At 44.9% G+C, this 25,221-nt stretch overlaps 2 protein-coding genes across 2 annotated transcripts in view; one reads left to right on the top strand and one right to left on the bottom strand.

The window, feature by feature from the left end:
- Positions 1 to 1,008: 1,008 nt before the first annotated feature.
- PSMB8 (proteasome 20S subunit beta 8) lies at positions 1,009 to 7,964 on the top strand. The gene is made up of 6 exons (XM_075834498.1): positions 1,009 to 1,185; positions 2,587 to 2,731; positions 3,472 to 3,583; positions 5,180 to 5,309; positions 6,529 to 6,733; positions 7,734 to 7,964. The coding sequence occupies exons 1-6, from the start codon at positions 1,054 to 1,056 to the stop codon at positions 7,832 to 7,834; spliced, it is 825 nt and encodes a 274-aa protein (XP_075690613.1). The 5' UTR covers positions 1,009 to 1,053; the 3' UTR covers positions 7,835 to 7,964.
- A 4,422-nt stretch (positions 7,965 to 12,386) lies between these two features.
- The window catches only part of TAP1 (transporter 1, ATP binding cassette subfamily B member), a 20,633-nt gene continuing 7,798 nt past the window's right edge, over positions 12,387 to 25,221 (bottom strand). Inside the window, exons 2-12 of the mRNA XM_075836474.1 lie at positions 22,709 to 23,224; positions 21,548 to 21,662; positions 20,478 to 20,608; positions 20,193 to 20,398; positions 19,103 to 19,300; positions 18,687 to 18,815; positions 18,029 to 18,217; positions 16,482 to 16,655; positions 15,509 to 15,668; positions 14,982 to 15,118; positions 12,387 to 12,750 (exon numbers count right to left, since the gene is read on the bottom strand). Of these exons, the coding sequence (XP_075692589.1) occupies positions 12,520 to 12,750; positions 14,982 to 15,118; positions 15,509 to 15,668; positions 16,482 to 16,655; positions 18,029 to 18,217; positions 18,687 to 18,815; positions 19,103 to 19,300; positions 20,193 to 20,398; positions 20,478 to 20,608; positions 21,548 to 21,662; positions 22,709 to 23,213 (2,175 nt within the window). The 5' untranslated portion in view covers positions 23,214 to 23,224 and the 3' untranslated portion in view covers positions 12,387 to 12,519. The remainder of the gene's footprint in view (positions 12,751 to 14,981; positions 15,119 to 15,508; positions 15,669 to 16,481; positions 16,656 to 18,028; positions 18,218 to 18,686; positions 18,816 to 19,102; positions 19,301 to 20,192; positions 20,399 to 20,477; positions 20,609 to 21,547; positions 21,663 to 22,708; positions 23,225 to 25,221) is intronic.

Genomic DNA, 25,221 nt, shown 5'->3' with positions numbered 1-25,221 from the left:
ACGTATTTTTACACAGCTGTTTTTAAAAACGGCCGCGTAAAAAAATGCCCGCGAAAAAGAAGTGCAGGTCACTTCTTGAGCTGTTTTTGGAGCCATTTTTCATTGACTCTATAGAAAAACAGCTCCAGACCAGTTTACAAAAAGAGGTGAAGCAATAGATACTTTCTTGCAGAACTTACACCTTCCTTCGCTTGACGGCAATGAGAGGAAAGTGTTGTCTCAGCCCTTCTCCCTGCCCGAAGTAGAGAAAAACAGCTCCAAGAACGGCCGTAGAAACGCAGTGAAAAACCAGAAAAAATCTGAAAATTTTCAGACGTTTTTTGCTAAACGAGTGAACATAGCCTAAGGGTTAATGCATACAATGCGTATAACGTGCAGTTTTGCCGCGCATATTTGAGTGCTGAACGAGCGCCATTCAGTGAGTAGGACAGAAGAGGCATTTGTCCGGAAGAACAAAAGAGCGCTGAGCGGTCGGGACGTCATCGGAAGTGTAGAATTCCCATGGAGACTGCGTCACATGACCAGAGTCAAGATCTTTAAAAATGTAAGTATATTAGGAAGTGTGTTTAATAGCTATTTGCTATCTGTTTGTTAATAAGTATTTTAAAGTGGAAAACCAATAACTGCACCAAAAACTGCAGCAAAACAGTATGTGTGACCACGGCCTAAAGGAAATCTACTCCTTCTCTTTCAGTTTTCGGTGTCAAGTATCGCATAGATCAGCCCGGGAGGAGGGGGTTAGATTTAAGAACGGCACTTTCACTTTCTCTCTGATCAGATGAGACCGGCAGGAGCTTTCAACGAAAAAAATAAATACACTGTGAAAACAAGAGGTTAATAGTGAATTAACCAGACGGCTAAAGAGATCAGTACAGAAAACGAGAGAGGCGACAGAGGCGAAACACTGTGTGACTGGAAGGAAGAGATATACAAAAGTCTACAGCGAGGAAAAGAACAGTCTGAGGTAATAGAGAAGAAGAAAACACGGACAGAGACGTACCGTATATTCATAGAGAGAAGACATCTCCGGTGCGGTGACTGACCCGCTAACATATGGCTCTACTGCACCTTTGTGGACCCCCGGAGACCTGGGATTGGAAGTCACCCCTAAACGGTGCTAAAATCTCTCCCACTATCTCTTTCAGCTCATACAACACTGCGCTAGCTGTGCCCGCAGGAAGGCAGGTAAAGAAAACTGTATACACGCATTCGATAAAAGTGTTCAATTTGCAAAATCTAAGTACGTGTCATATTAGAGCGTCTTTTTCAATCTAAGGCTTCGTTCACATCTGCGTTGGAGGCTTCGTTAGGTGCCTCTGTCAAAATCCAACTGAGAATATCGGAGACAATAGAGAAGCACGCTGCGCTATTGTCTCAAATCTAAGTACGTGTCATATTAGAGTGTCTTTTTCAATCTAAGGCTTCGTTCACATCTGCGTTGGAGGCTTCGTTAGGTGCCTCTGTCAAAATCCAACTGAGAATATCGGAGACAATAGAGAAGCACGCTGCGCTATTGTCTCCAGTAAAACGACGGACACCCCGACGGAAAGCCGACAGAACCCATTAAAGTCAATAGGTTCCTCCGGCCGCCGGTGGTGTCTGTCGTGCATATTGCTTCCGTTATTCCTTTGTTCTGCTCCATTGACGGAGAAGAACAACGCAACACATCGACACCGGTGTGAACAGGGCCTTATTATCCGAGACTGACCTTGTTCTGCTTGGAAGGAATAAATATGTCACTAAGGTCTTATTCACACTTTGTATTTTTCCGAATAGAGTTCTGAATATGAAGCCGATGGATTTCTGTATTTTTTCACTGCGGAAAATCCGCAGCGTATTACAGTAGCAGCAATGTGGATGAGATTTGAATCAATCTCATCCACACATTGCAGAAAAAATCTGCCAAGAAAATGTTCAGAAATTGATCTGCGGTGCATTTTTTTAATCCACATCACAAGGCCTCATGCTCACAGCCCGCAATTGCGAGCACGGCCAGCCGCCGACACCCGTGGGCCGCGCGCCGCATTTCCGTGGCCCATAAAATCCGAAATGTAGGACATGCTCCATATTTCCCGGCACGGTTCTACGGCACGGACACCTTTCCGTAGTGCTACGGAAAGGTGTCCGCGGCCAATAGAATAGGGCGGGTCGGTAATTGCGGACTGTATTGCGGTCCGCAATTCCGGAGTTTTTTTACGGTCGTGTGCATGGGGCCTAAATCAACTTTAAATCGCAATTTTTTGTGTTTTTTTCCCCATTGAGTTTAACGGGGAGGTAAAATTGCAACAAATTGCAAAATCGCAGATCTGAAAATAAATTAAATACATTTTCTTGTTTAAATTTAATTTAAAAAGTTAATACTTACTTCCTTGGCGTTGCCATAGAGACAGCTCCTTGTTGCCCCGGCCACAATCGAAAAAATATATAAATAGTTTTTTTAGTGCTGCGTGTGATGTACCCTAAACATGGGCATTGATTGAAATATTTTCTTAATAATATAATCCTGTTCGTTGTTAAACATTTTACGGAAATCAATTTTATGAATATTTCTAATAAAAAATGCCGTACTATATTTATGCCACGCAGCCTGCCGAGTTTCTTCACCGTCTGGCAGTAGGAGCTGATGGAGTAAAGATTGAGCCATGGCATGGGACTACCACACTGGCCTTCAAATTCCAGCATGGCGTGATTGTGGCAGTGGATTCACGGGCGTCTTCCGGAAAATATGTGTGTAAGTTATTTAATAATAACTTCTGGTCATATAGAGTTCATATGTACAGTAGATTCCATTATATCATACGGTGGTGGAGGGCAAACTTTACGGCTGATAAGTGCCATGGTGCACTGTTGGCATATACTCTGGGGAAATCTATATGCCAATGAACCCATTTGTATGCAAATTTGTATGGCATTTTAAAGTTCAAGTTAGGCCTCATGCACACGAACATGTTTTTGCGGCTGCAATTCACCCGCAAACCTGCGGGTGAATTGCGGTTCAATTAATTTCAATGGGCCCATGCACACAACTGTGGTTTCCACGGTCCGTGCATTTCCCGGGAGCCTGGACCGCAAAAAAGATCGCACATGTCTTATTACGGCCGCATTTTGCGCTCCAGGCTCATTGAAATGAACGCACACGGCCATGTGCACGGCCCATGATTTGCAGGCGGACCGCGGGTGACACTCCGCGGCCGTCTGAGCCGCAAATCACGGGCTGTGCACTCCACTACAGTCATGTGCATGTGGCCTTAAAATACAGCGAAAATGTATTACATTTAGTTTTCCAAAAAGTTTCCAAAAAGTCTCCAATTTTATTATTTTATTTTTTTTAATTGTTATTATTACATGACTGTGTAGCAATTCTATATGTTCCTACTCTGGCTTATTATATTTTCATTATTGCAATTTTTTTTTACCTTGCTGATAATCAATCGATCCTTTGTTTTAATATTATGATCCGTATTTTAACAGCCACAATAAAATTTAATAAAGTGATTGAGATTAACCCTTATCTGCTGGGGACCATGTCCGGGAGTGCCGCTGATTGTCAGTACTGGGAGAGACTGCTGGCAAAAGAGTGCAGGTCAGTTATCCCAACTCTTTTTTTAATATAATTTGACATCATATATTATGGGGGCACATATTTACTGACTTGGGAGTCTTGTGTTTAGGCTTTCCTTATATATTCTCCATAACCTTCTCGGTATGTATTTGACATTAACCTTCTTGATACTTAGACCGGATTCACACGAGCATGTTCTGTCTGTAAAAGACGGAACGTATTTTGGCCAGAAGTCACAGACGGAACACACTGCAGGGAGCCGGGCCCCTAGCATCATAGTTATGTACGACGCTAGGAGTCCCTGCCTCGCTGCAGGACAACTGTCCCGTACTGTAATCATGTTTTCAGTACAGGACAGTAGTTCCACGGAGAGGCCGGGACTCCTAGCGTCGTACATAACTATGATGCTAGGAGCCCGGCTCCCTGCAGTGTGTTCGGTCCGGGACTTGCGGCCGAAATACGTTCCGTCCTTTACGGACCGAACATGCTCGTGTGAATCCAGCCTTAAAGGGAACCTGCCCCGTACTCCATCCCCCATCCCAAACCACTCACACTGCCATGCACATGCTGGGAATAGAAATCGCTCCTGTAATGACAAGTAGGTTGTGGACCCGCTGTGCTACTCAACTGGTTTGACTTAGGTCCACCCCCTAAGGGCATTGTTAAAGTAGCTGGATATCTGGACTTCGCTGTGGGGAGACTATCAGGTCACTGCCTCTTGAGGTGGTCCCGGTGTGAGTAGCAGCTTGTCCAGCAGACCCGGAGACAACGTGCAGTACACCGTGGGTACAGGCAGTGGCAGATAATACCTTGGCACAATGGGCGTAGATCTGAAGTTACAGTTCGTAATGTAGCAAGCCTCAGGCTCGTCTCAAGTAGTAGGATGCAGACTGGCAAAAGATAGCAGGATACAGACTGGTAGCACAAAGCAGACTGGCAGCGGGTAGCATGATACGGACTGGCAAAAGATAGCAGGATACAGACTGGTAGCACAAAGCAGACTGGTAGCGGGTTGCTGGATACGGACTGGTAGTAGGTAGCGGGATACCGACTGATAGCAAATAGCAACATGAAAACTGGTATCAGGCAGCAGGATGCAAACAGGAACCTTCGCAGAAAACAACTAAGTTGAACCAAACTTTCCCAGACACCAGGTGTTTAGAGGAGCCTTAAATAAGCCCAGAGCAGCAGGGATTGGTTAGGGAGGTTTGTGAAGGCGCGCGGGCTCCTTGGATGCCTTCTAAAGCACCAGTGCACAACCTAAGAGACATGCGGCCGCGAGCAGGAAGATAAGCGCGTCCACAGGAGAAGTGGCGGTGGACAAAAGCAAGAGAAGAGCCAGGACGCTGGTGAGGAGGGTGGGCAAACCGCCGGCGCGGACCACCAGCAGGACCAGCACCAGCCGCCTGCGTTACAGGTCCTCACTAAAGATACTATATGAAGATGAACAATACTTCTGCAAGTGCATTATAAAGTTTTTCAGGTCATTCCTTGCACCAGTGGTGCTTACAATCTGGCAAAGCTAAAAAGACACCAAATTTCCATAAGACAATCAATGCAAACATACAAACTAATAATAATAATACAATAGTCAAACTGCTGTTCTAAACTTTACAGGTTATACCAGCTGCGGAATAATACCAGGATATCAGTGTCAGCCGCCTCCAAGCTCCTGTGCAACATGATGATTCAGTACCGAGGAAATGGACTGAGCGTGGGCAGCATGATCTGTGGTTGGGATAAAAAGGTAAAGCGCAAAACTAATAGGCAATTAAAAAAAAATTGTAGCAAGATTAAGATATAGAAGGCCGACCTCTGTAGTGTAATATTACTCAAGGCACAAAATATTATATGTAATTGAATAATGCTCGCTGTGAATAGTCGACACACTTGTAGCGGCGGCGGCTCACAGTTTTACAGCCGACATTAAAGTGAATAAGAGAAGGCTGTAATACTGTGAACTGTCGCTACAAGTGTGTCAACGATTCACATCAAAGTAGAAGTGAAGGGGAAGCAGCGCTCGTATGTGCGCTGCGGCCCCTTCATAACAGCTGATCGGCGGGGGTGCCAGGAGTCGGACCCCGACCGATGACATATTGATGGGCTATCCTGTGGATAGGCTATAAATTTTTAGGGACCGAAAAAAACCCATTAAGTCTCCACACGTTCTTTAGCACCAATTTAAAGCTGATTTACTGCACAACTAGTTCATTTGCTTGATATAGCCCAATCTAGCCCACCCTATATAAATTCTTATCGCTCGTAGTGACTGATTTGAACTATTTTGAATAATGTGGATGGGGCTGGATGTAAAGTTTGAGAAAAAAAATCATCTATTAAGCCCAGTGCACAGTTTTTTGGCGCTGATTTTGACACGATAACCACGTCCATCGGAATCAGCACCAAAAAAACGCCTTCCTTTAATTTCAATGGGAGGCGGAGGTATTTTTTCCCAGAGCGGCTTTTAGCTGCTCGTGGTAAACAAAATGCGGCCTGCTCTTTCTTGCCGTGGTTTAGTCTCTGACCTCACATTGAAATCAATGGGGGGCAGAGAAAGTGTTTTTCGCAGCATTTTTAGCCCAAGGTGCTCAATGGTCTCAGCCAAAAAACGCGTCAAGGTAATGCAGGCAGGTCAAAATCTGCCTTAAAATTCCTGAAGGAATTTTGAGGCAGATTTTTCTGCCTGCAAAAAAAATTCTGTGTGAACATGGCCTAAGATAACTCACATAAAAGTTTCCACATATCAAAAAATGATCAAAAAAATGTATCAAATTTATTGAAGATCTGCCAGAAAATATTTTGAAGTATCTACTTTTACAGTTTTTAGAGCCCCTTTAAATGAGTAAAAATGAGTTTTTTCTTTGTTCATTTTCCTTTCCATAAACCTATATACTTTGAGTGTACGTGAATATAAATGAAGTCCCTGAATTATGACGTCAATATGCAACTTACACTATTCCCTACAGGGTCCTGGCTTATATTATGTTGATGATAATGGGACAAGGTTATCTGGAAATATATTTTCCACCGGATCAGGAAATTCTTATGCGTATGGCGTTCTGGACAGTGGATACCGCTATGATCTGAGCCCTGAGGAGGCTTATGACTTAGGACGTAGGGCAATCAGCTATGCCACACACCGTGATGCCTATTCCGGAGGATACGTTAACAGTAAGTCACCTTGTATTTATTAAACTATAATTTTACTTATTTATTGCAATCTTGTTGTTGTCTGGCTGGGACAGGGTTAATCAGTCAAGTGCAGCGCAAAAGCCTAGTCAAAAACTAGCCTGGGTCAGAACGGAGAAGTAAAGGAACCAAACACAGTACTAGGGGGGTACAAAAAAAGACAAACTAGTTGAGGTCGGAAACAAGGTATCCAGATGAGGTACGGGAAGGGGGGGGGGGGTGTTCAAACTAAAAGCATAGTCAATCTTTGTGCCCAGCTTCCCGATCCGCCCTCTTACAGGGCATAGAGTGACATTGGCATTGAGGATTCACAATCATCGCTGGAGCATGGTATGGTGAGTGTTTTTACACTTCCACATAGCCTTATTAAGAGGTAGGGATAAGTATAGGACCAAGTATGACATGATCTGTGGGATTTAGCTTTTGGTAGAATGTTTCCTAAGTGAAATCATCCCTCTGCATATTTTACATCAAATGTATTTTTCTTTTAGACGAGAGTTTGTCTCAAGGGGTTTGAGGGCTTCTTTACCTTTTGGAATTGTCCAGTGATTTAAGATGTTTTCCCATAATCAATATTTATGACCCATCCACAGGATAGTTAATAAATATCTGATCGGTGGGTGTCCGACCGCCGGGACCCCAGCTGTTCACGAGAATGGGCTTACCATGCTGTTCCTTGGAGCCCCATAGGAGCGGTAGTGCGCATTCTCGGCCACCGGTCTATTCAGTTCTATGGGGCCGCCGAAGATATGGCTCAGCAGCCCCATAGAAATGAATGGAGTGGTGGTCGAGCATGCGCACTACTGACCCATTCCTATGGGGTTCCCAGGGATGGAAAGGTAAGCACGTTCTCGTGAGCGGCTGGACCTCCACCGATCAGATAGTTATCACCTATCCTGTGGATAGGTGATAAATAGTGATTATAAGGAAACCCTTTTTTTAGACTGTATTGAATTATATGAACTTTTTTTTTCCGTTTCAGTGTATCACATGAAGGAAGATGGATGGATTAAAGTGGGTCAGTTTGATGTGAGTGACTTGCTGCACAAATATAATGAAGAGAGGGAAAGTGGAAATAACTAGAAATAAGACAACGTAACCGCATCTCATGGCTTGGCAAATGATATGACCTAATAATGTCATCTATATTTCACCATATTTCGTTGCTTCCTGTAATTCATATTTCATTTTGGAATTAAAACATCCTTTCTGGTTTAGTTTTCTTATTACAAATCTCAAAAATACATAAAAACAGCAAAAAAAAAATGTTTTAATTAGTTTACTTTTTTATCCCTCAAATAACCCACTCCTACCCATAACCCCAAAAGACGGAGAGGTGGATGGGAAGAAAATTTTAAAAAAAGACACCAGAAAATAACTTAGCAAACCTCCGGAGGGACTAAATAAGTCAGTCCAATATTCAACTTCTAATTTTCAGAATCTCATAGGTATAGGGATCTTCCTGTCGTCAACAGGAATAGTTCTGCGGAGGGTCTTGCGGCAGGACCCGCCACACAAAATCCGCCGTGTGAACTAGCCCTTACACTTGCTGGCCTGACAATTTACTGCGTGTCTTAACTCTAAATATTGAAAAGATTGTTTACTAGCGTTATGTATGTGTTATATATGCACTATGTATGCGTTATGTATGTACTATGTATGTTATGTATGTGTTATATATGCACTATGTATGCGTTATGTATGTACTATGTATGTTATGTATGTGTTATATATGCACTATGTATGCGTTATGTATGTACTATGTATGTTATGTATGTGTTATATATGCACTATGTATGCGTTATGTATGTACTATGTATGTTATGTATGTGTTATATATGCACTATGTATGCGTTATGTATGTACTATGTATGTTATGTATGTGTTATATATGCACTATGTATGCGTTATGTATGTACTATGTATGTGTTATGTATGTACTATGTATGCGTTATGTATGTACTATGTATGTGTTATGTATGTGTTATGTATGTGTTATATATGCACTATGTATGCGTTATGTATGTACTATGTATGTTATGTATGTGTTATATATGCACTATGTATGCGTTATGTATGCACTATGTATGCGTTATGTATGTACTATGTATGTGTTATGTATGTGTCATGTATGTGTTATATATGCACTATGTATGCGTTATGTATGTACTATGTATGCGTTATGTATGTACTATGTATGCGTTATGTATGTACTATGTATGTGTTATGCATATATTATGTATGTGTTATGTATGTTATGTATATATTATGTATGTACTATGTATGTGTTATGCATATATTATGTATGCATTATGCATATATTATGTATGTGTTATATATGCACTATGTATGCGTTATGTATGTACTATGTATGCGTTATGTATGTGTTATATATGCACTATGTATGCGTTATGTATGTACTACGTATGTATTATGTATATATTATGTATGTGTTATGTATATATTATGTATGTGTTTAGATCAATAGACAATTACAGCAGAAAGTTCACCCTTCTTTTGGTTTGCCTTGAAATAGAAGCTACCCCCGCAATATAGTGAATTTTGATGCCACATAATTCATTGTGGAAAAATTGATGGAGTGTGTATTATCTCTCTTATCGTCAGGGTTCCCATCTTGAATTTATCTGCAGCATAATTTAGAACTGTAGTCATATTTGGGGTTACATATAATATCCCCCTACCCGTTCCTGTAGAGAATCACTCCCAGTGTTTTCTATTTGTTTAAGGGGAATCTCATCCACAATCTTCAGTCAAAGTATTTCTACCGACGCGTTTCTTCTAGGCTTTGGACTCATCAGGGGAGATTAGGCCTTTTTAAAGAGGTTTTTTTTTCAGCATGGTTCCGGATGTGACTCCCGGTTTCAAAAACACTTGCAGTGGGAATCCGATCATGGCGGAGTAGTGCAGAGTTTAGTGGCACATGTTCTGCTCGATGTGTCATATCGAGCATTTGAGGTGATCAGACAAGCATGTATTGCTATCGCTTTTAAGGAGCCGGTTTTTCTACCTCCCCTAGTGCAGACCCCCATGACATATGGGGGCGTTTTTAGACCATCGGACACACTCATTGGTTGGCTGGCAGGTCAAGTTCTCCTGGCATTCACCAAACCCAGACTCGTCGATCAGACTGCCAGATAGAGAAGCGTCACTCCGCAGAACACTTTTCCGCTGCTCCAGAGTCTAGTGGCGGCGTGCTTTACACCACTCCAGCCGACGCGTGCCATTGTGCTTGGTGATGTAAGACTGGCATGGGGCGGCATCGGCGATGAGAGGATACGGGCAGGCAGTGAAGGAACTCAGAGAAAGAGGAGGAGGCGTGTACTAGCTCCTGTACTAGCGCGTCATCAAGTTTTAAAGGCAGTGGGCCGGGCGGATGTTTCATGAGCTCTTCAGAGCTCCGTCTGGTCCCACTGCCTGTAAACCTAGTTGATGACGCGCCGTGGCTCTGCCGGAAGTGCTGGCCGAGCACAGACACACGGAACGTCAGAGGGAGTAACATTAGAAGTAAAGCCACAAGATATAAACAGACACTATATTAGGAAGTGAATTGTACATGTCACATTAAGTTAAAATAGAAATAACATTTATTCCTGGACAACCCCTTTAATTTTGAATCTCTATATCCCTCACAGTAAGGCCTTACTCACACGGCTGCATTTCCAGGACCAAACACAGTTCATGAAGCCAGGCTCATAGCATCATTCTCATCCATGATGCTGTGTCACTGCCTCCCGGCGGGACTACCATCCCGTACTGAAAACATGATTAGGACAGTAGTCCCGTGGGGAGGCAGTGACTCCAAGCATCATATATAACTATGATGCTAGTCCGGATCGCTGAACTGTGTTCTGTCCAAGAAATGTGTCCGACATATGGTCCGTATCTCACGGACCGAACACAGCCATGTGAATAAGGCCTAATAGTAATTAACCCCATCATTTCCCTAACACATTAACCCAATGTTTCGCATTATAATCATTATAGTAAGTGATGAAATTAAGTACCTCGCTCACAATCATAATGGGCCACCATTGGGTTAATATGTGAGGTACATGATGGGGTTAATTACTATTAATGTGAGGCACATGGAGGTCTAAATTCATAACACTGTGCCTCACAATAATAAGTGACCCCCATCATTTCCCTAACATAACGGCAACATTGGGGTTAATATGGGTCACATTAATTCCACACTAGTGGCGTGAGCGACAGACATGTCATCAGGAACCCGCTGCCTGTGCCGCTCGCTACATTCCCCTCCCTGCCCCTTCTCACATCCTCAGATGATCATTGGTAGTAGTAGAGAAAAGAGGGAGGAGCGTTCCTCCCTCTTTCTGTGACGGGGCCGGCGCTAACGACGAGGAAGAAAGAGAACATCGCGCACGCTGTTCGGTGCGTGCGACATGTTCTCTTCATTTATTTCAATACTAAGCTGTGCGGCCATACAGCATAGTATCAAAGTACATACAGTAAATGTACGGTATTGAAGCATTTGCCCCCTGCATAGCATCTAAATAGTGTCGAAATTTCGATGCATCGTGCATCCCTACAGCATACATCTGGATATCTTTATTTTTTGGTTAGAAACAAATACAATACTCCCAACTATATGTAAAAATGTGGTATGAATTAAGGCCCCATGCACACGAACGCGCTTATGTGGCCGCAATTCCAAAGAAAATCCAGGGGAGAATTGCGGCCCCATTCATTCCTATGGGACCATGCACACCACGATGGTTTCCACGGTCCGTGCATGGCCCCGCAACCCGGACCGCAGAAAGAACGGGCATGCCTTATTACGGCCGTGTTCTGCGGTCCGGGCTCATTGAAAATAATGGCCACGGCCATGTACACAGCCCTCGATTTGCGGGTGGCTCGCGGCTGTCACTCCGTGGCCGGCCGACCCGAAAATCACGGCCGTGCACATGGCTATGGTCGTGTGCATGAGGCCTTAGCTGGAGAAAGACCCAGTCACTACTACGGGTCAAAACGTTCCTGTTTTTCTTCTGTATGGCAACTTGGGCACAATAGATTTTTGATTACTTAATTGGACGCTGTGGCTTCTGCTACTTTTATGAATTCAGCCTTTGTCTTTTAAAAATTTTGCAGTAGTAAATTCCTAAACTTACTCGGTGTGGCCATAGGTATATATGGTCATTAGGCCACAACCATAATATGTATTGTATATTTTGCACTCAGAAGAATTGACAGGAAGGTGAAAAAAGCAAATAAACAGAGTGCCACAAAAATGCAGATCTTTCTAAACACATTTAATATAACACAAAAATAATAAAGTTACTTACAAATAAAATGGTTACAAATATTAGCAGGTGTTTGTGTTTTGTGGGGGGTCTGCAGCAGTATTAGGGGCCTTTCACACGAGCATGTTCGGTCCATAAAGGACAGAACGTATTTCGGCCGCAAGTCCCGGACCGAACGTACCTCATGGAGCCGGGCTCCTAGCATCATAGTTATGTACGACGCTAGGAGTCCCTGCCTCTCTGCAGGACAACTGTCCCGTACTGTAATCATGTTTTCAGTACGGGACAGTTGTCCCGCAGCGAGGCAGGGACTCTTAGCGTCGTACATAACTATGATGCTAGGAGCCCGGCTTCCTGCACTGTGTTCAGTCCGAGACTTGCGGCCGAAATACGTCCGTCAATTACGGACCGAACATGCTCGTGTGAATCCAGCCTTAGCATTTGTTTGTGATGGGTGAACAGATCATGAAAAGCCACTGAATGTGATCACGATGTCGTGTGCTGCTCTTCGTCTTTGCGCTGGAAGCTGCTGAGCTGTTTGTTCCAGAGTCGCCAGTAACTACCTCTCTGAGCCAAAAGCTGATCGTGTTTTCCGGACTCTTTGAGTTGGCCACCCTCTAACACCAGGATGTGGTCGGCCTTTTCTACTATATTCATCCTGTGAGATATGAGCAGCACGGTCTGCCGGGTGGCACGGTGGTACAGGGTGCTTTGAATCTGAACAAAAAGAAAAGGATTTAAATGGCAAGAACTGTAGCCAGGGAGGCCGAGTGCAGCATGAGAGAAGAGCAGGGCTTTATATGCATTAAAAACGCTGCGCTAAGCGGCAAATACATATCATGCTGATGTGACACTACCAACACTAAACTGCAGAAATAAAAAGGAGATAGCAATCAATCCCCTGATGTACAAAAATATAGTGGTTTTTAATCCCGTTGTGCAACGTTTTGGCTCCACAGCCTTTCTGAGCCTAAACGTTGTACAACCGGATTAAAAACCACTATATTTTTGTACATCACGACGCGAGTGCCGTCTACTTTTTATTTTATTGCTGGATGTTTAGTCTTTGGTAAGGCCTCGTGCACACGAAAATGCTGATGATTTGCGGACCCATTTGTTTCTATGGGCCCATGCCCACGACCGTGGTTTACACAGACCGTGTGGGGCTGCAATTGCGGACTACAAAAACTCAGGACAAGTCATTTTACGCTCCGCATTTGCAGTCCGGCCTCATTGATATATATGCACATCATCTGTGTGAACGGTCCGTGATTGCGGACAGCCCACGGATGACACTCCACGGCCATCCGTGCCGTAATCACCCACCTTGCACACGGCTACTCACTTAGTTGGACGGAGTCCCTACCAAGACTTGCGTTACGCATGATATTTGACTTTGGTTTTGGATGCTGTCCCTCTTCTTACTTTGCGCCTATATTGCAGAAGTGACTCCCAGCATATGGTATTGTTCGGCATTTATGGAATGGGCACCGATATATTTATTTAGTGGCTCAGGAGCTTCACATGGAGTGGCCTTACATTATTTATCATATTAAACGTCATATACTGAAGCAAAATACTGACCTTAACGCTGCCGTCTAAAGGAGCCCGAAGACTTTATAGAATAATATTACGTTATAGAAGGAAAAGCACTTGGAGATGTCAATTATAATGTGAATGAGGCCTTAGCTGCGATGGGAGCTCCGGCTCATAGATCCAATGCTGGGGTGGACCGGCTTCTTTATTATCTGGGCACCTCGTCTAGAAGCCCTGGGAGCGGCCTTATAAACGGTGTCAAACAAAGCCAAAATACACTACCCTAAGGCCCGCCACAAGAATAATATAGGGGGACGGAGCACCCAGAGTCTGGGCCAAAAAATGGAAACGTTTAGCTTAGAATATTTCCTTCTTTTATTTGAAGGAAGCGATATATAAATGTGTTTCATTTATTGAGAAATCAGAAAATAATCAACAACAAGACTTCCAATTAGGAGCACAGAACAACAAGAAGTGGTGACCTAGAAAGTGTACAACATTATGAAGAAAAAACGAAGAAATTGAGATAAAACGCAGGAAGATATAAGGAAAAAAGAAAGAAAAAATAAGGGGGTGGGGGAGCGGAGCAGAGGAAGCGTGTGGTGGGTGATCGAGTTTCCAACAAAGAAAGCCATGATTATAGGGAACCGGTCACCGGCATTTCACCTATTAAACTCTCCTCACCCCTCGCTGGCCACAGCTGTGACCGTTATCCCCGCTCCTATACTCCTCCTCCGACTGTAAATAACGGTCTGCAAACATTTCGCGCCTCTTATGGTAATAATCCGGCAGTCCCGTTCCTTCCTCTCTTTAATCCCGCCCACCACCGAAAACCGGCCCGCCCTGAATGCCAAAATCCTGTCTGAGATAGCGCGCATGTGCCCGTCATTTATGGTCCGATACCCTTCCCTGCTTCATACGGGCTTCATATATAGTTACTACGCAGGCACCGCTATGGTGTCCGAATGCGCGCACGCACCAGAACAGGACATCGATGCGAAAGCGCAGGATTTTGTGTGTGCTGGGAGGAGGGGGCGGAGGAGCTGTCAATCAAAAGTAAGGAGGCGGAGTTAACGCTGAAAGGCTTGAGGAATGAAGATATGACTCTTTTCTAACAAAGATATGACTCTTTTATGCTCATTAACATACGGCCTGGAGGAACGCTAAAAAACTGAATACTAAAAGGTACAGAACCTACTTAGAAGATAATTATAGGTTACATGAAAATAATTTTTTCCCCCACTTCCACCAGGTATTGCTGGTTTAACAGGTTCTCTTTAAAGGTATCTAATCCATGGGTCACAAATGTTCTCAAACTGTTCCCGTCTTTCCCACCGGATACTGGACGGTACATTGGGCAAGAGACTAATGTTCTCTAAAGGAGATATGTGTAGTAGTTCACATGTACTCACCTTAAGCTCCGTGTCTGTATCCAGTGAACTCGTGGCATCATCTAGGATGAGGATCGTCGGGTCCCTGAGCAGAGCTCGTGCCAGTGCCACCCTCTGCCTCTGACCCCCAGAAAGAAGTTGACCTTTCTGCCCAGCACCTTAGTGGAGATTGTAAAGGATAGACAGATTGTAATCTATTAGCTAAACTCGACATCTGTCTATCCTTTAGGCTCTGTGCACACACAAAATAAAAAACGTCTGAAACGGAGCAATTTTCGCTGCGTTTTTTACGGCTGTTTTTCTATAGTCTATGAAAAACGGCTCCAAAAACGGCTGAAGAAGTGACATGCACATCTTTTTCGCGGCCGTTTTTTCCGTCGGATCGGAACGCCATTTTTCCCATTGAAATCAATAGGCAGATGTTTGTATGCGTTCTGCTTCCGATTTTTCAGTCGTTTTTCGGGACGTTTACGGCCCGGGAAACGTTTGAAAACACTCCGTGTGCCCATACCCTTACTATTATATTTGTAACTTTTTCTACATTGTACCTGTCTGATAACCGCTTGGCTTGTGTAGGATGAAATCATTTGCATTCGCTGCCATCGCTGCCTCCTGCACAGATTTCAAGCTGATTTCCCCCAACCCATAAGAAATATTGTCCTTTATCGAGCGGGCGGAGAGGACGGGTTCTTGGTTCACCACTGATACCTTCAATAAGACAAAAAGAGATAAATGGCACATTGGAAGATGCTCTTACAATTCAGCTGCTCGTACCTCTAGTGAACACGTAGATCGTCCTAACATCTATGAAGCCGTCCGCTGCCATATGGAGCACATCGGTAAGATGAATGAAAACGATACAATCTCCAGTAATAAAACCTGGGAAAGGTCCGCAATACTGCCTGCCAAGAGCTCACCCATTTATTTCACCACTTCATGTTGGCCCGTGTAGTAATGAGCATCCGGGTCAACAAAAAAGTATCTAGGTCATACTGAAACGGCCTAGCATGGTCCTATATGATCTCATATTTCGAGCTAGTATATGTTAAAGGGGTTTTTCACCTTCTGACAACTTATGACCTATGTACCGGATAGGTCATCAGTAGATGATCTGTGGGGGTCCGACACCCGGGTCCCGTACAGATAAGCTGGTCCGCTGCCTCCGTGCACCGGACGTACATGCTGGAAGCTGCTGGCTCCGGCCACGGAATAGTGGCTAAGCTGTAGTACTGTTTAGGTGAATAGGAGCGAACCTGAGGCACGGCCGCTATGCTATGTACGGAGCCAACTGCTTCCGGGCTCTGTACATAGCGTTATGTGCCACAAGAACGGGTCCCCCCAGGCCACCGGAGCGGCTTATCAGTGCAGGGTCCGGGTGTCGGACCCGAACCGATGACATAATGATGAGCTCTCTGGTGGATAGGTCATCAGTTGTCAGAAGGTGGACAACCCCTTTATTAATCATCGTCTTATGTATGTGTTTTAGGCACTGAGAATAAAACGACTTTCTCACACACTGACCTTTCTGCGATAATACTGGTTCTCGTACTCGGATAATGGCCTCCCATCCAGTAGGATCTGTCCTGACTGCGGTTCATACAATCGTAGCAGCAGATTTACGACTGTGGACTTTCCTGCATCACAAGCTCCAACCAGAGCGGTCACCTCCCCGGGTTGTAATTCAAATGAAACATCCTATGGATCCAGTAAGACGGCATGAGCTTTTTAGTTCGCTACTGTCTAAACATGTATTGACCTTATGTACAAGCGTATAGTGACATTGTAGTGACATATAGTGACATTGTAGTGGTGTATAGTGACATTGTAGTGACATATAGTGACATTGTAGTGACATATAGTGACATCGTAGTAACATATAGTGACATTGTAGTGACATATAGTGACATTGTAGTGACATATAGTGACATTGTAGTGACATATAGTGACATCGTAGTAACATATAGTGACATTGTAGTGGCGTATAGTGACATTGTAGTGACATTGTAGTGACATGTAGTGACATTGTAGTGACATTGTAGTGACATCGTAGTGGCGTATAGTGACATCGTAGTGTCATATAGTGACATTGTAGTGACATTGTAGTGACATATAGTGACATTGTAGTGACATATAGTGACATTGTAGTGACATTGTAGTGACATATAGTGACATTGTAGTGGCGTATAGTGACATTGTAGTGACATATAGTGACATTGTAGTGACATTGTAGTGGTGTATAGTGACATTGTAGTGACATATAGTGACATTGTAGTGGCGTATAGTGACATCGTAGTGTCATATAGTGACATTGTAGTGTCATATAGTGACATTGTATTGACATATAGTGACATTGTAGTGGCGTCTAGTGACATTGTAGTGACATATAGTGACATTGTAGTGGCGTATAGTGACATTGTAGTGGCGTATAGTGACATCGTAGTGACATATAGTGACATTGTAGTGACATATAGTGACATATAGTGACATTGTAGTGACATATAGTGACATTGTAGTGGCGTATAGTGACATTGTAGTGACATATATTGACATTGTAGTGACATATAGTGACATTATAGTGACATTGTAGTGGCGTATAGTGACATTGTAGTGACATATAGTGACATTGTAGTGGCGTAGTGACATCGTAGTGTCATATAGTGACATTGTAGTGACATATAGTGACATTGTAGTGGTGTATAGTGACATTGTAGTGACATATAGTGACATTGTAGTGACATATAGTGACATTGTAGTGGCGTATAGTGACATCGTAGTGTCATATAGTGACATTGTAGTGACATATAGTGACATCGTAGTAACATATAGTGACATCGTAGTGACATATAGTGACAATGTAGTGGCATATAGTGACATTGTAGTGACATATAGTGACATTGTAGTGGTGTATAGTGACATTGTAGTGTCATATAGTGACATTGTAGTGACATATAGTGACATCGTAGTGACATATAGTGACATCGTAGTGACATATAGTGACAATGTAGTGGCATATAGTGACATTGTAGTGGCATATAGTGACATTGTAGTGACATATAGTGACGTTGTACCTGCAGAGTTGGACAGAGCGGTCGTTTCGGGTATGAAAATGTAACGTTCTGGAATTGAATTTGCCCCCGGAGGTTGCTTGGGCTCAGCTTTCCTGGAGGGGGCTTTTGTGGAATTCGGTCCATGTATTCGAAGACTTTTTGAGAAGATCCCACAGCTTTCCGCACATCAGGATATGTTCTGAAAAGTGCCTAAAGAAAAAGTGTAACATTATTTACTAATGTGGTAATTAATAAAAATGACAGATTTCATGTTAAATACTAGTAAATACACTGAAAATTAAAGAGGTTGTACAAGGTTGGAAAAATCACTGCTTTCTTCTAGAAACAGCGCCCCACCTGTCTATGGGTTGTGTCTATTATTGCAGCTCAGCTCAATTGAATGAAGGTGAGCTGCAATACCAGACACAACCATAGACAATAGTGGCGCTGTTTTTGCAAGCAGCAGTGTTTTTTTCTAATCCTGGACAAGTCCTTTAAGAGCAGGTGATCTGTAATCTCCTGTCTGCGCAGACACCTCCGCCAACAGAAAGTCATGACCGCAGAATAGCTCCGGCAATTCAGCAATTGTGAAATATCGCTAGAGTTCACCCAGTTTGGCCAGTTATACTTCGAGCCGAATTCAGACAACGTTGGATTTCCATAAAATGATTCTGCTCACCTCAACGGCTGATGTAAACTGCAGCTCATACAGGACAAAAGAGACCAGTTCTCCTCCGCTGACCTCTCCGTTAGTCACTAAACGTCCTCCAAAATACAAAATGCCGACCTTCAAAGCCAGGCCCGAAAACTGCAAGAATTGAAAAAAAAAATCATTTCCGGTACACGGTAGTCCATTATTAGGGGGTGTGCGGAGTTATGATGACCCTTTGTGTGCGGAATGCAAATCCTAAATAAAGCTATTAAAATTCATGGTAGAATTTTTAACCCCTTCTGTTCCAGACATAAGCAAACTGCATGTTCACAGTATAATGCTTGATGACGGTTTATGTTGTTTTGCTGTTCCCATAATTGTACTATCACTGGTTTTTAGTGGACTGCGGTTGTGTCTGTAGCGTGGCTTCTTGTAGTACTCACGCTGTTGGCCACCATGGTCCAGCCATAGGCAAAAGCCTCCTCCTTGTTGAGTTTGAAGGTGTCATCCAGTTTTCGCTCATAGCGTTGGCATTCACCCTCCTCATTAGCAAAGCTGCGCACTGTTTTTATATTGGTGAAGGTCTCCTGGGCCACCTGGTTGACTTTACACAGGGTTTCCTGGATCTTCGTGGCTAGATTCTAAGTGGAGACGAGTATATTCAGAAGTTAATAACGTGGCCATGACGTGAGCAGTTGTAAAAATCGTTTGGAAAATATGCAGCAGTTGTCAGCCGTTTTTATTTGCCTGACGAAGACGCGTCGAAACGCGTAGCAGCACTTCCCTTTATATCTTTTTATTTGTTTATTGTTTTTTATCTTCGTAATGTCCAATAAAACATCTAAACTTCAATAAATGGGTCTGTAATGAACAACGCACCAGCTACACGGAAGCGCCCGATACAAGGAGCTATTTTTTATACTAAAAAACAAGACATAATAATAATGCATGAGGACGAACGATCGGAGTAACGAGTGCTCGTCCCCGTACATAGTTCCTTGCGGAAGGAGCAAACGAGCGCCGATCAACGAGCTGACTCATTGACCGATGCTCGTGGTTACAGCCATAATTGGCCGGTGTAAAAGGACCTTCAGCTGGTAACGCACAACGACCCCGCCTCTATTTAAGGCACGAGTGTGACGGATTTACAATCTGGTCCGCGTGCGCTGCGTTATTGCATCTGTGATTTGCGAGTGACACGTGTTATTCCCGCACACGCAAAGCACTTTTTTTTTATTTTATGGAACTGATGCGCAAATCACGCGGACGTGCATCCGTGTGCTGTCCATGGTCATCACGCATCCATTGACTTTGATGGGCGCGTAGGTGCGTGAAAAAGCACCAATATAGGACACGCTGTGATTTTCACGTGAAAACTCCTGCATGTGTGAACGGCCCCATTGAAATGTGATGTGCGTGATTTCCGTGCGCAGCACACGGACAGGATTCACGTTCCTGTAAATGTGGCCTTAGAGATCTCATCTCAGTAGAGGAACAATTCAATGTATGTGTATCTGACGAGGCTTATCTTACCTGGTAATACGTTCCTGATAGTTGAGGCACGATTGTGATGACGAGGAGACACAGCATAGTAAAGAGCGTCAGCTTCGGGGACAAGCCGACCATGTAAATAAAGAGGAAGGTCAGTCTCATAGAATACCACATTAACAGGCTGAGATTGTGACTCAGAGCTTCACTCATTGCCGTAATGTCGGTTGTCACCCGAGATGTGATGTCACCTGAAATGGGAGAAATATCATCAGGGGACGTGAAGGGAAGTATTGCTGTATTCTATATCCATGTCCCGGTCCATATTACCTGCGGGTACAGTGTCAAAGAACGCGATATCCTGCTTCAAGACGGAGCGGAGGAGTTGTACCTGGGTCTGGGTGTGGACCAGGCTCATGGTGACATTGAAGATGCAGTCACACACAAATTCTGTCACAGCGCTGCAAGTCAGCGAATCATTTATATTAACAAAGTCAAATAATATAGTGGCTACAGAGCACATTATACATCAGTCGAGGCGGTACGGATACTGCTTGGGGTCTATTCACACTGCATTTGCAGTGCACGTTCCAGCGCATACACCAAACATTTCAATAGACCCCTAAGACCTCATGCACACGACCGTGTGTGCCGGCCAGGTTCTGTCCATGATCCGTGGAAAGATAGGACATGTCCTATCTTTCCACGGATCAGAAAGTCGAGTCTGTTTTCACAGTCCCGATTCATCCGCTAAAGTGAATGGGTCCGTGAAAACTGTCAGGTGCCACTCGGATGCCGTGAAAAACTGCCCGAGTGGCACTCAGTCGTGTGCCACGGGCATAAGAGATGCCAAAATCATGTCCTTGTGGCATCCGTCAGGCCGGTATACATCGGTATACCGTTGTTTTCGCTGCCTAGGAAAGCCTGCTACGCTTTCCTGTGCAGTCGGGCACCGCATAGAAACAATGGTGATCCATGAGTGACGTATGCCACCACGTGACTTACAGTAGCCTATGCCGGAGGTAGACGTCGTAAGTATTTCCTGATATCTATGTCCAATGGATGCCCGAAACGCAGTGTGAATAGACCGGTGCTGACTGTGCTAATGAACAAGGGACCCCGGCGTCCTACATGTAGGGTTAACAGTCGTCTGTAAATTCGCGGAAAGTTCATAAAAATAGGGAACTTCCGTATGTACATTCAGATCCATCCATTACTGCACATGTTTTATACAGCTCATTGGGGTTAATGTCGCCTCACACAATCCATAGCGCACACTCCCCGGTAAGAAGTAGATGGGAAAGGGTTAATATAATGGTCATACCATTCTTCATGGTCTGTATCTATTGTCCCTTTTCATGTCATGACTGTCACCGCCTAAATAGATATCAGACTCTTACCTTGATAACGTGATCAGAGTCATTATTATAATGGTGGTCGAGAACACAGAGGGGTTCTCCTTGTTATGGATCCAGTCCGTCATACGACCTGTATAAGTAGGTAGAGCCATCTCGCCTGCGGAATGAGGGAATGGCGATAATAAGACAGATATTTGGTAGATAAAACCACCACGGGTGAGACTTAGCAATACTGGTGCAAATTAAATGGCGAGCATATAGCAACCAATCAGATTCTAAAGCTTAGAAAACCCCTTATACACCCTATTTTTGAAGCCTACACTAATATCGGGGGGTCCTCTGTTCAGGATCCTCATCTCTTGATCAGAGTGAAGCGCAATTACATTGAGTCTCTCTCTCTGGAGGACCCGTCCTGTCTTGTATTACACAGACAACTCATTGATATGAATGAGCACCGTGTAATACTTCATTTCTCCTGTGGTGGCGCTGCAGGGAAACTGAACACTTACTGACAGCTTTCCCCACAGATTACAGCTGATCACTGGGGGTCACAGCAGGGGGACATTTTGTGATCGGCTTGTAGTCAAGGAACCCTTCTAACAAGTAGTGATTGCCCAAAGTGGAGAACCCCTTTAAAGAGGCATTCGGATTGGTTGCTATGGGCAAAGCTTTTAATTTTGCACCATTTCTAAAGAACCTCCCGTCATGTACCCATACCGTATAACTGTACAGAATTAGACTGCATTGTAGTATCCAGCGGGACCAATATCTTATATCAGCAATTACCCCTTTTTTACAGCTTACTGACCTCTTAGGCGGCCCGTCCTGGGCCATGTAATCGAGCGCAGATCAAGGTTTGCTCGTCCATCTCCTTGTCGTTGCCCTGTTCTCCCAGTGCAATGATCGTGAATGAGCCGTGTTTGAACGCTCGTTTTGACGATAATTGGCCAGTGTACTAGGGCCTTAAGTTGCCCTCAGCTGTTCCAATACACAATTAGTAGTGGGGGGGGGGGGGCACCAGGGATAAAGCTTACTGTGGATTGAAGGGAGCCCCAAAAACACAAGCGAAGAAACAAACTCCACTCTTGTAATGACTTGGACCACAAGAGGAACCAACAATACCTCGTAAAGTACTATGGACTGAACACAACCCAATAATATCAGACGTATGTGTCACTTAGTGCCCGGAGACCATGAACTTACCCCATGAGGACAGCACAAGAAATAAAGCCACCAGCAGGAACCTCCACACATAAGGTCTCAGAAGGGCAATTAATCTCCACACCGAGGCTGAAGACTCGGCCTCCTCCTCCTCATCTTCATCATTGAGAAACAGTTGATGCCAGACGATGGTGGAGGTCAACGTGATGAGGTAAGAGTAGATGAACAGGTCTCCGTGCCCCCATCGGTGCAGGAGTTCAGCGCTGGTCCGTGGTAATAGGACAGCAGCGAAGGTCGCACAAGATGGTACCAGAAGACTCGCGACTACGCTGGACGCCAGTAATTTATCCCCATGTAAAAAGGTTTGGCGCTTGGACACGCGTTTGACCAAAAGGACCACTAGTGTCAAGACCGCCAGCTGTGCCAGGCCGATCACCCAGGCCAATGGGAGATTCAAAGTTAGATAGTGGGTCAGAACAAGCCTTAATAGTTGCATGGTGGCATAGTCCATACCCATGAGGCAACACAATAACCAGAAGAAGTGCATTGTGGGAAAACCTGTAAAGAGAAAAAGGTAAAAAACGTATCATTATCAATGAGGGAAAAAATCTCTATCTTAAAAAATGGGGGATTTTCAGATTTTTTTTTTAAAGATAAGTCACATGGTTCTTATAAAGTAAACCTTGCCCCTCAAATTAACCATCCGACCGCCGGGCGGCTCCTAAATACGTTAATCAGGCACTGGCACACTGAGCCAATAAGGCATCCGGCGGTCCAGGGATGGCGGCACCCGGAAATTATAAGTGCCACTAGGGACAAAGAACTAATTCTCCATATACACGGTGGAGGAAGAGGGAGAAGGTGAAGGAAGAGGGAGAAGATGGAGGAAGAGGGAGAAGATGGAGGAAGAGGGAGAATGTGGAGGAAGAGGGAGAAGGTGGAGGAAGACGGAGAAGGTGGAGGAAGAGGAAGAAGGTGTAGGAAGAGGGAGAAGGTGGAGGAAGAGGGAGCAGGTGGAGGAAGAGGGAGCAGGTGGAGGAAGAGGGAGAAGGTGGAGGAAGAGGAAGAAGGTGTAGCAAGGGGGAGAAGGTGGAGGAAGAGGGAGCAGGTGGAGGAAGAGGGAGAAGGTGGAGGAAGAGGGAGAAGGTGGAGGAAGAGGGAGAAGGTGGAGGAAGAAGGAGAAGGTGGAGGAAGAGGGAGAAGGTGGAGGAAGAGGAAGAAGGTGGAGGAAGAGGGAGAAGATGGAGGAAGAGGGAGAAGGTGGAGGAAGAGGGAGAAGGTGGAGGAAGAGGGAGAAGATGGAGGAAGAGGGAGAAGATGGAGGAAGAGGGAGAATGTGGAGGAAGAGGGAGAAGGTGGAGGAAGAGGGAGAAGGTGGAGGAAGAAGGTGGAGGAAGAGGGAGAAGGTGGAGGAAGAGGGAGCAGGTGGAGGAAGAGGGAGCAGGTAGAGGAAGAGGGAGCAGGTGGAGGAAGAGGGAGAAGGTGGAGGAAGAGGAAGAAGGTGTAGGAAGAGGGAGAAGGTGGAGGAAGAGGGAGAAGGTGGAGGAAGAGGGAGAAGGTGGAGGAAGAAGGAGAAGGTGGAGGAAGAGGGAGAAGGTGGAGGAAGAGGGAGAAGGTGGAGGAAGAGGAAGAAGGTGGATAAAGAGGAAGAAGGTGGAGGAAGAGGGAGAAGGTGGAGGAAGAGGGAGAAGGTGGAGGAAGAGGAAGAAGGTGTAGGAAGAGGGAGAAGGTGGAGGAAGAGAGAGCAGGTGGAGGAAGAGGGAGCAGGTGGAGGAAGAGGGAGAAGGTGGAGGAAGAGGGAGTAGTGGAGGAAGAGGGAGAAGGTGGAGGAAGAGGAAGAAGGTGGAGGAAGAGGGAGAAGATGGAGGAAGAGGGAGAAGGTGGAGGAAGAGGGAGCAGGTGGAGGAAGAGGGAGCAGGTGGAGGAAGAGGGAGAAGGTGGCGGAAGAGGGAGAAGGTGGAGGAAGAGGGAGAAGGTGGAGGAAGAGGAAGAAGGTGGAGGAAGAGGAAGAAGGTGGAGGAAGAGGGAGAAGGTGGAGGAAGAGGGAGAAGGTGGTGGAAGAGGAAGAAGGTGGAGGAAGAGGGAGAAGGTGGAGGAAGAGGGAGAAGGTGGAGGAAGAGGGAGAAGGTGGAGGAAGAGGGAGAAGGTGGAGAAAGAGGGAGGAGGTGGAGGAAGAGGGAGAAGTGGAGGCAGAGGGAGAAGGTGGAGGAAGAGGAAGAGGGAGAAGGTGGAGGAAGAGGGAGAAAAGTTTCTGCAGTGGCAGTGCCCGGGCCAGAGTCCTCCCAGGTGGTAGAGGTATGAAGATCGCCAGTGGTCCTTTCCCTGCGCCATTGGTCCCCTTCCTCCGTTGCCTTCTTCTCATTTATCACCCTCCCCTATCCCATGTATCGTCTTCGGTGTGATCCTCCAGGGTCATTTGCCCCTCCTCCATGTCTGCTGCGGAACCCATCACCTCCCTACAGGGGGTCTCTCTCTTTCTCCACCTCAGCCTCCTCTTATCTGGGTTCACAGGTAGTGGTGAAAATGCAGTCGTTTTTTTGCCACGAACCGGGGGA

This window comes from Rhinoderma darwinii, chromosome 8, assembly GCF_050947455.1.
Source record: "Rhinoderma darwinii isolate aRhiDar2 chromosome 8, aRhiDar2.hap1, whole genome shotgun sequence".
Classification (NCBI taxonomy): domain Eukaryota; kingdom Metazoa; phylum Chordata; class Amphibia; order Anura; family Rhinodermatidae; genus Rhinoderma; species Rhinoderma darwinii.
This window is presented reverse-complemented; position numbering and strand designations above follow the sequence as displayed.

Excerpts from the sequence above, each read along its gene's own strand:
- PSMB8 (XM_075834498.1), top strand. The coding sequence starts at position 1,054 with ATGGCTCTACTGCACCTTTGTGGACCCCCGGAGACCTGGGATTGGAAG. Across the intron at positions 1,186-2,586 it reads CTGTGCCCGCAGGAAGGCAG|CCTGCCGAGTTTCTTCACCG; the intron begins GTAAAGAAAACT and ends TATGCCACGCAG. Across the intron at positions 6,734-7,733 it reads TTCCGGAGGATACGTTAACA|TGTATCACATGAAGGAAGAT; the intron begins GTAAGTCACCTT and ends TTTCCGTTTCAG.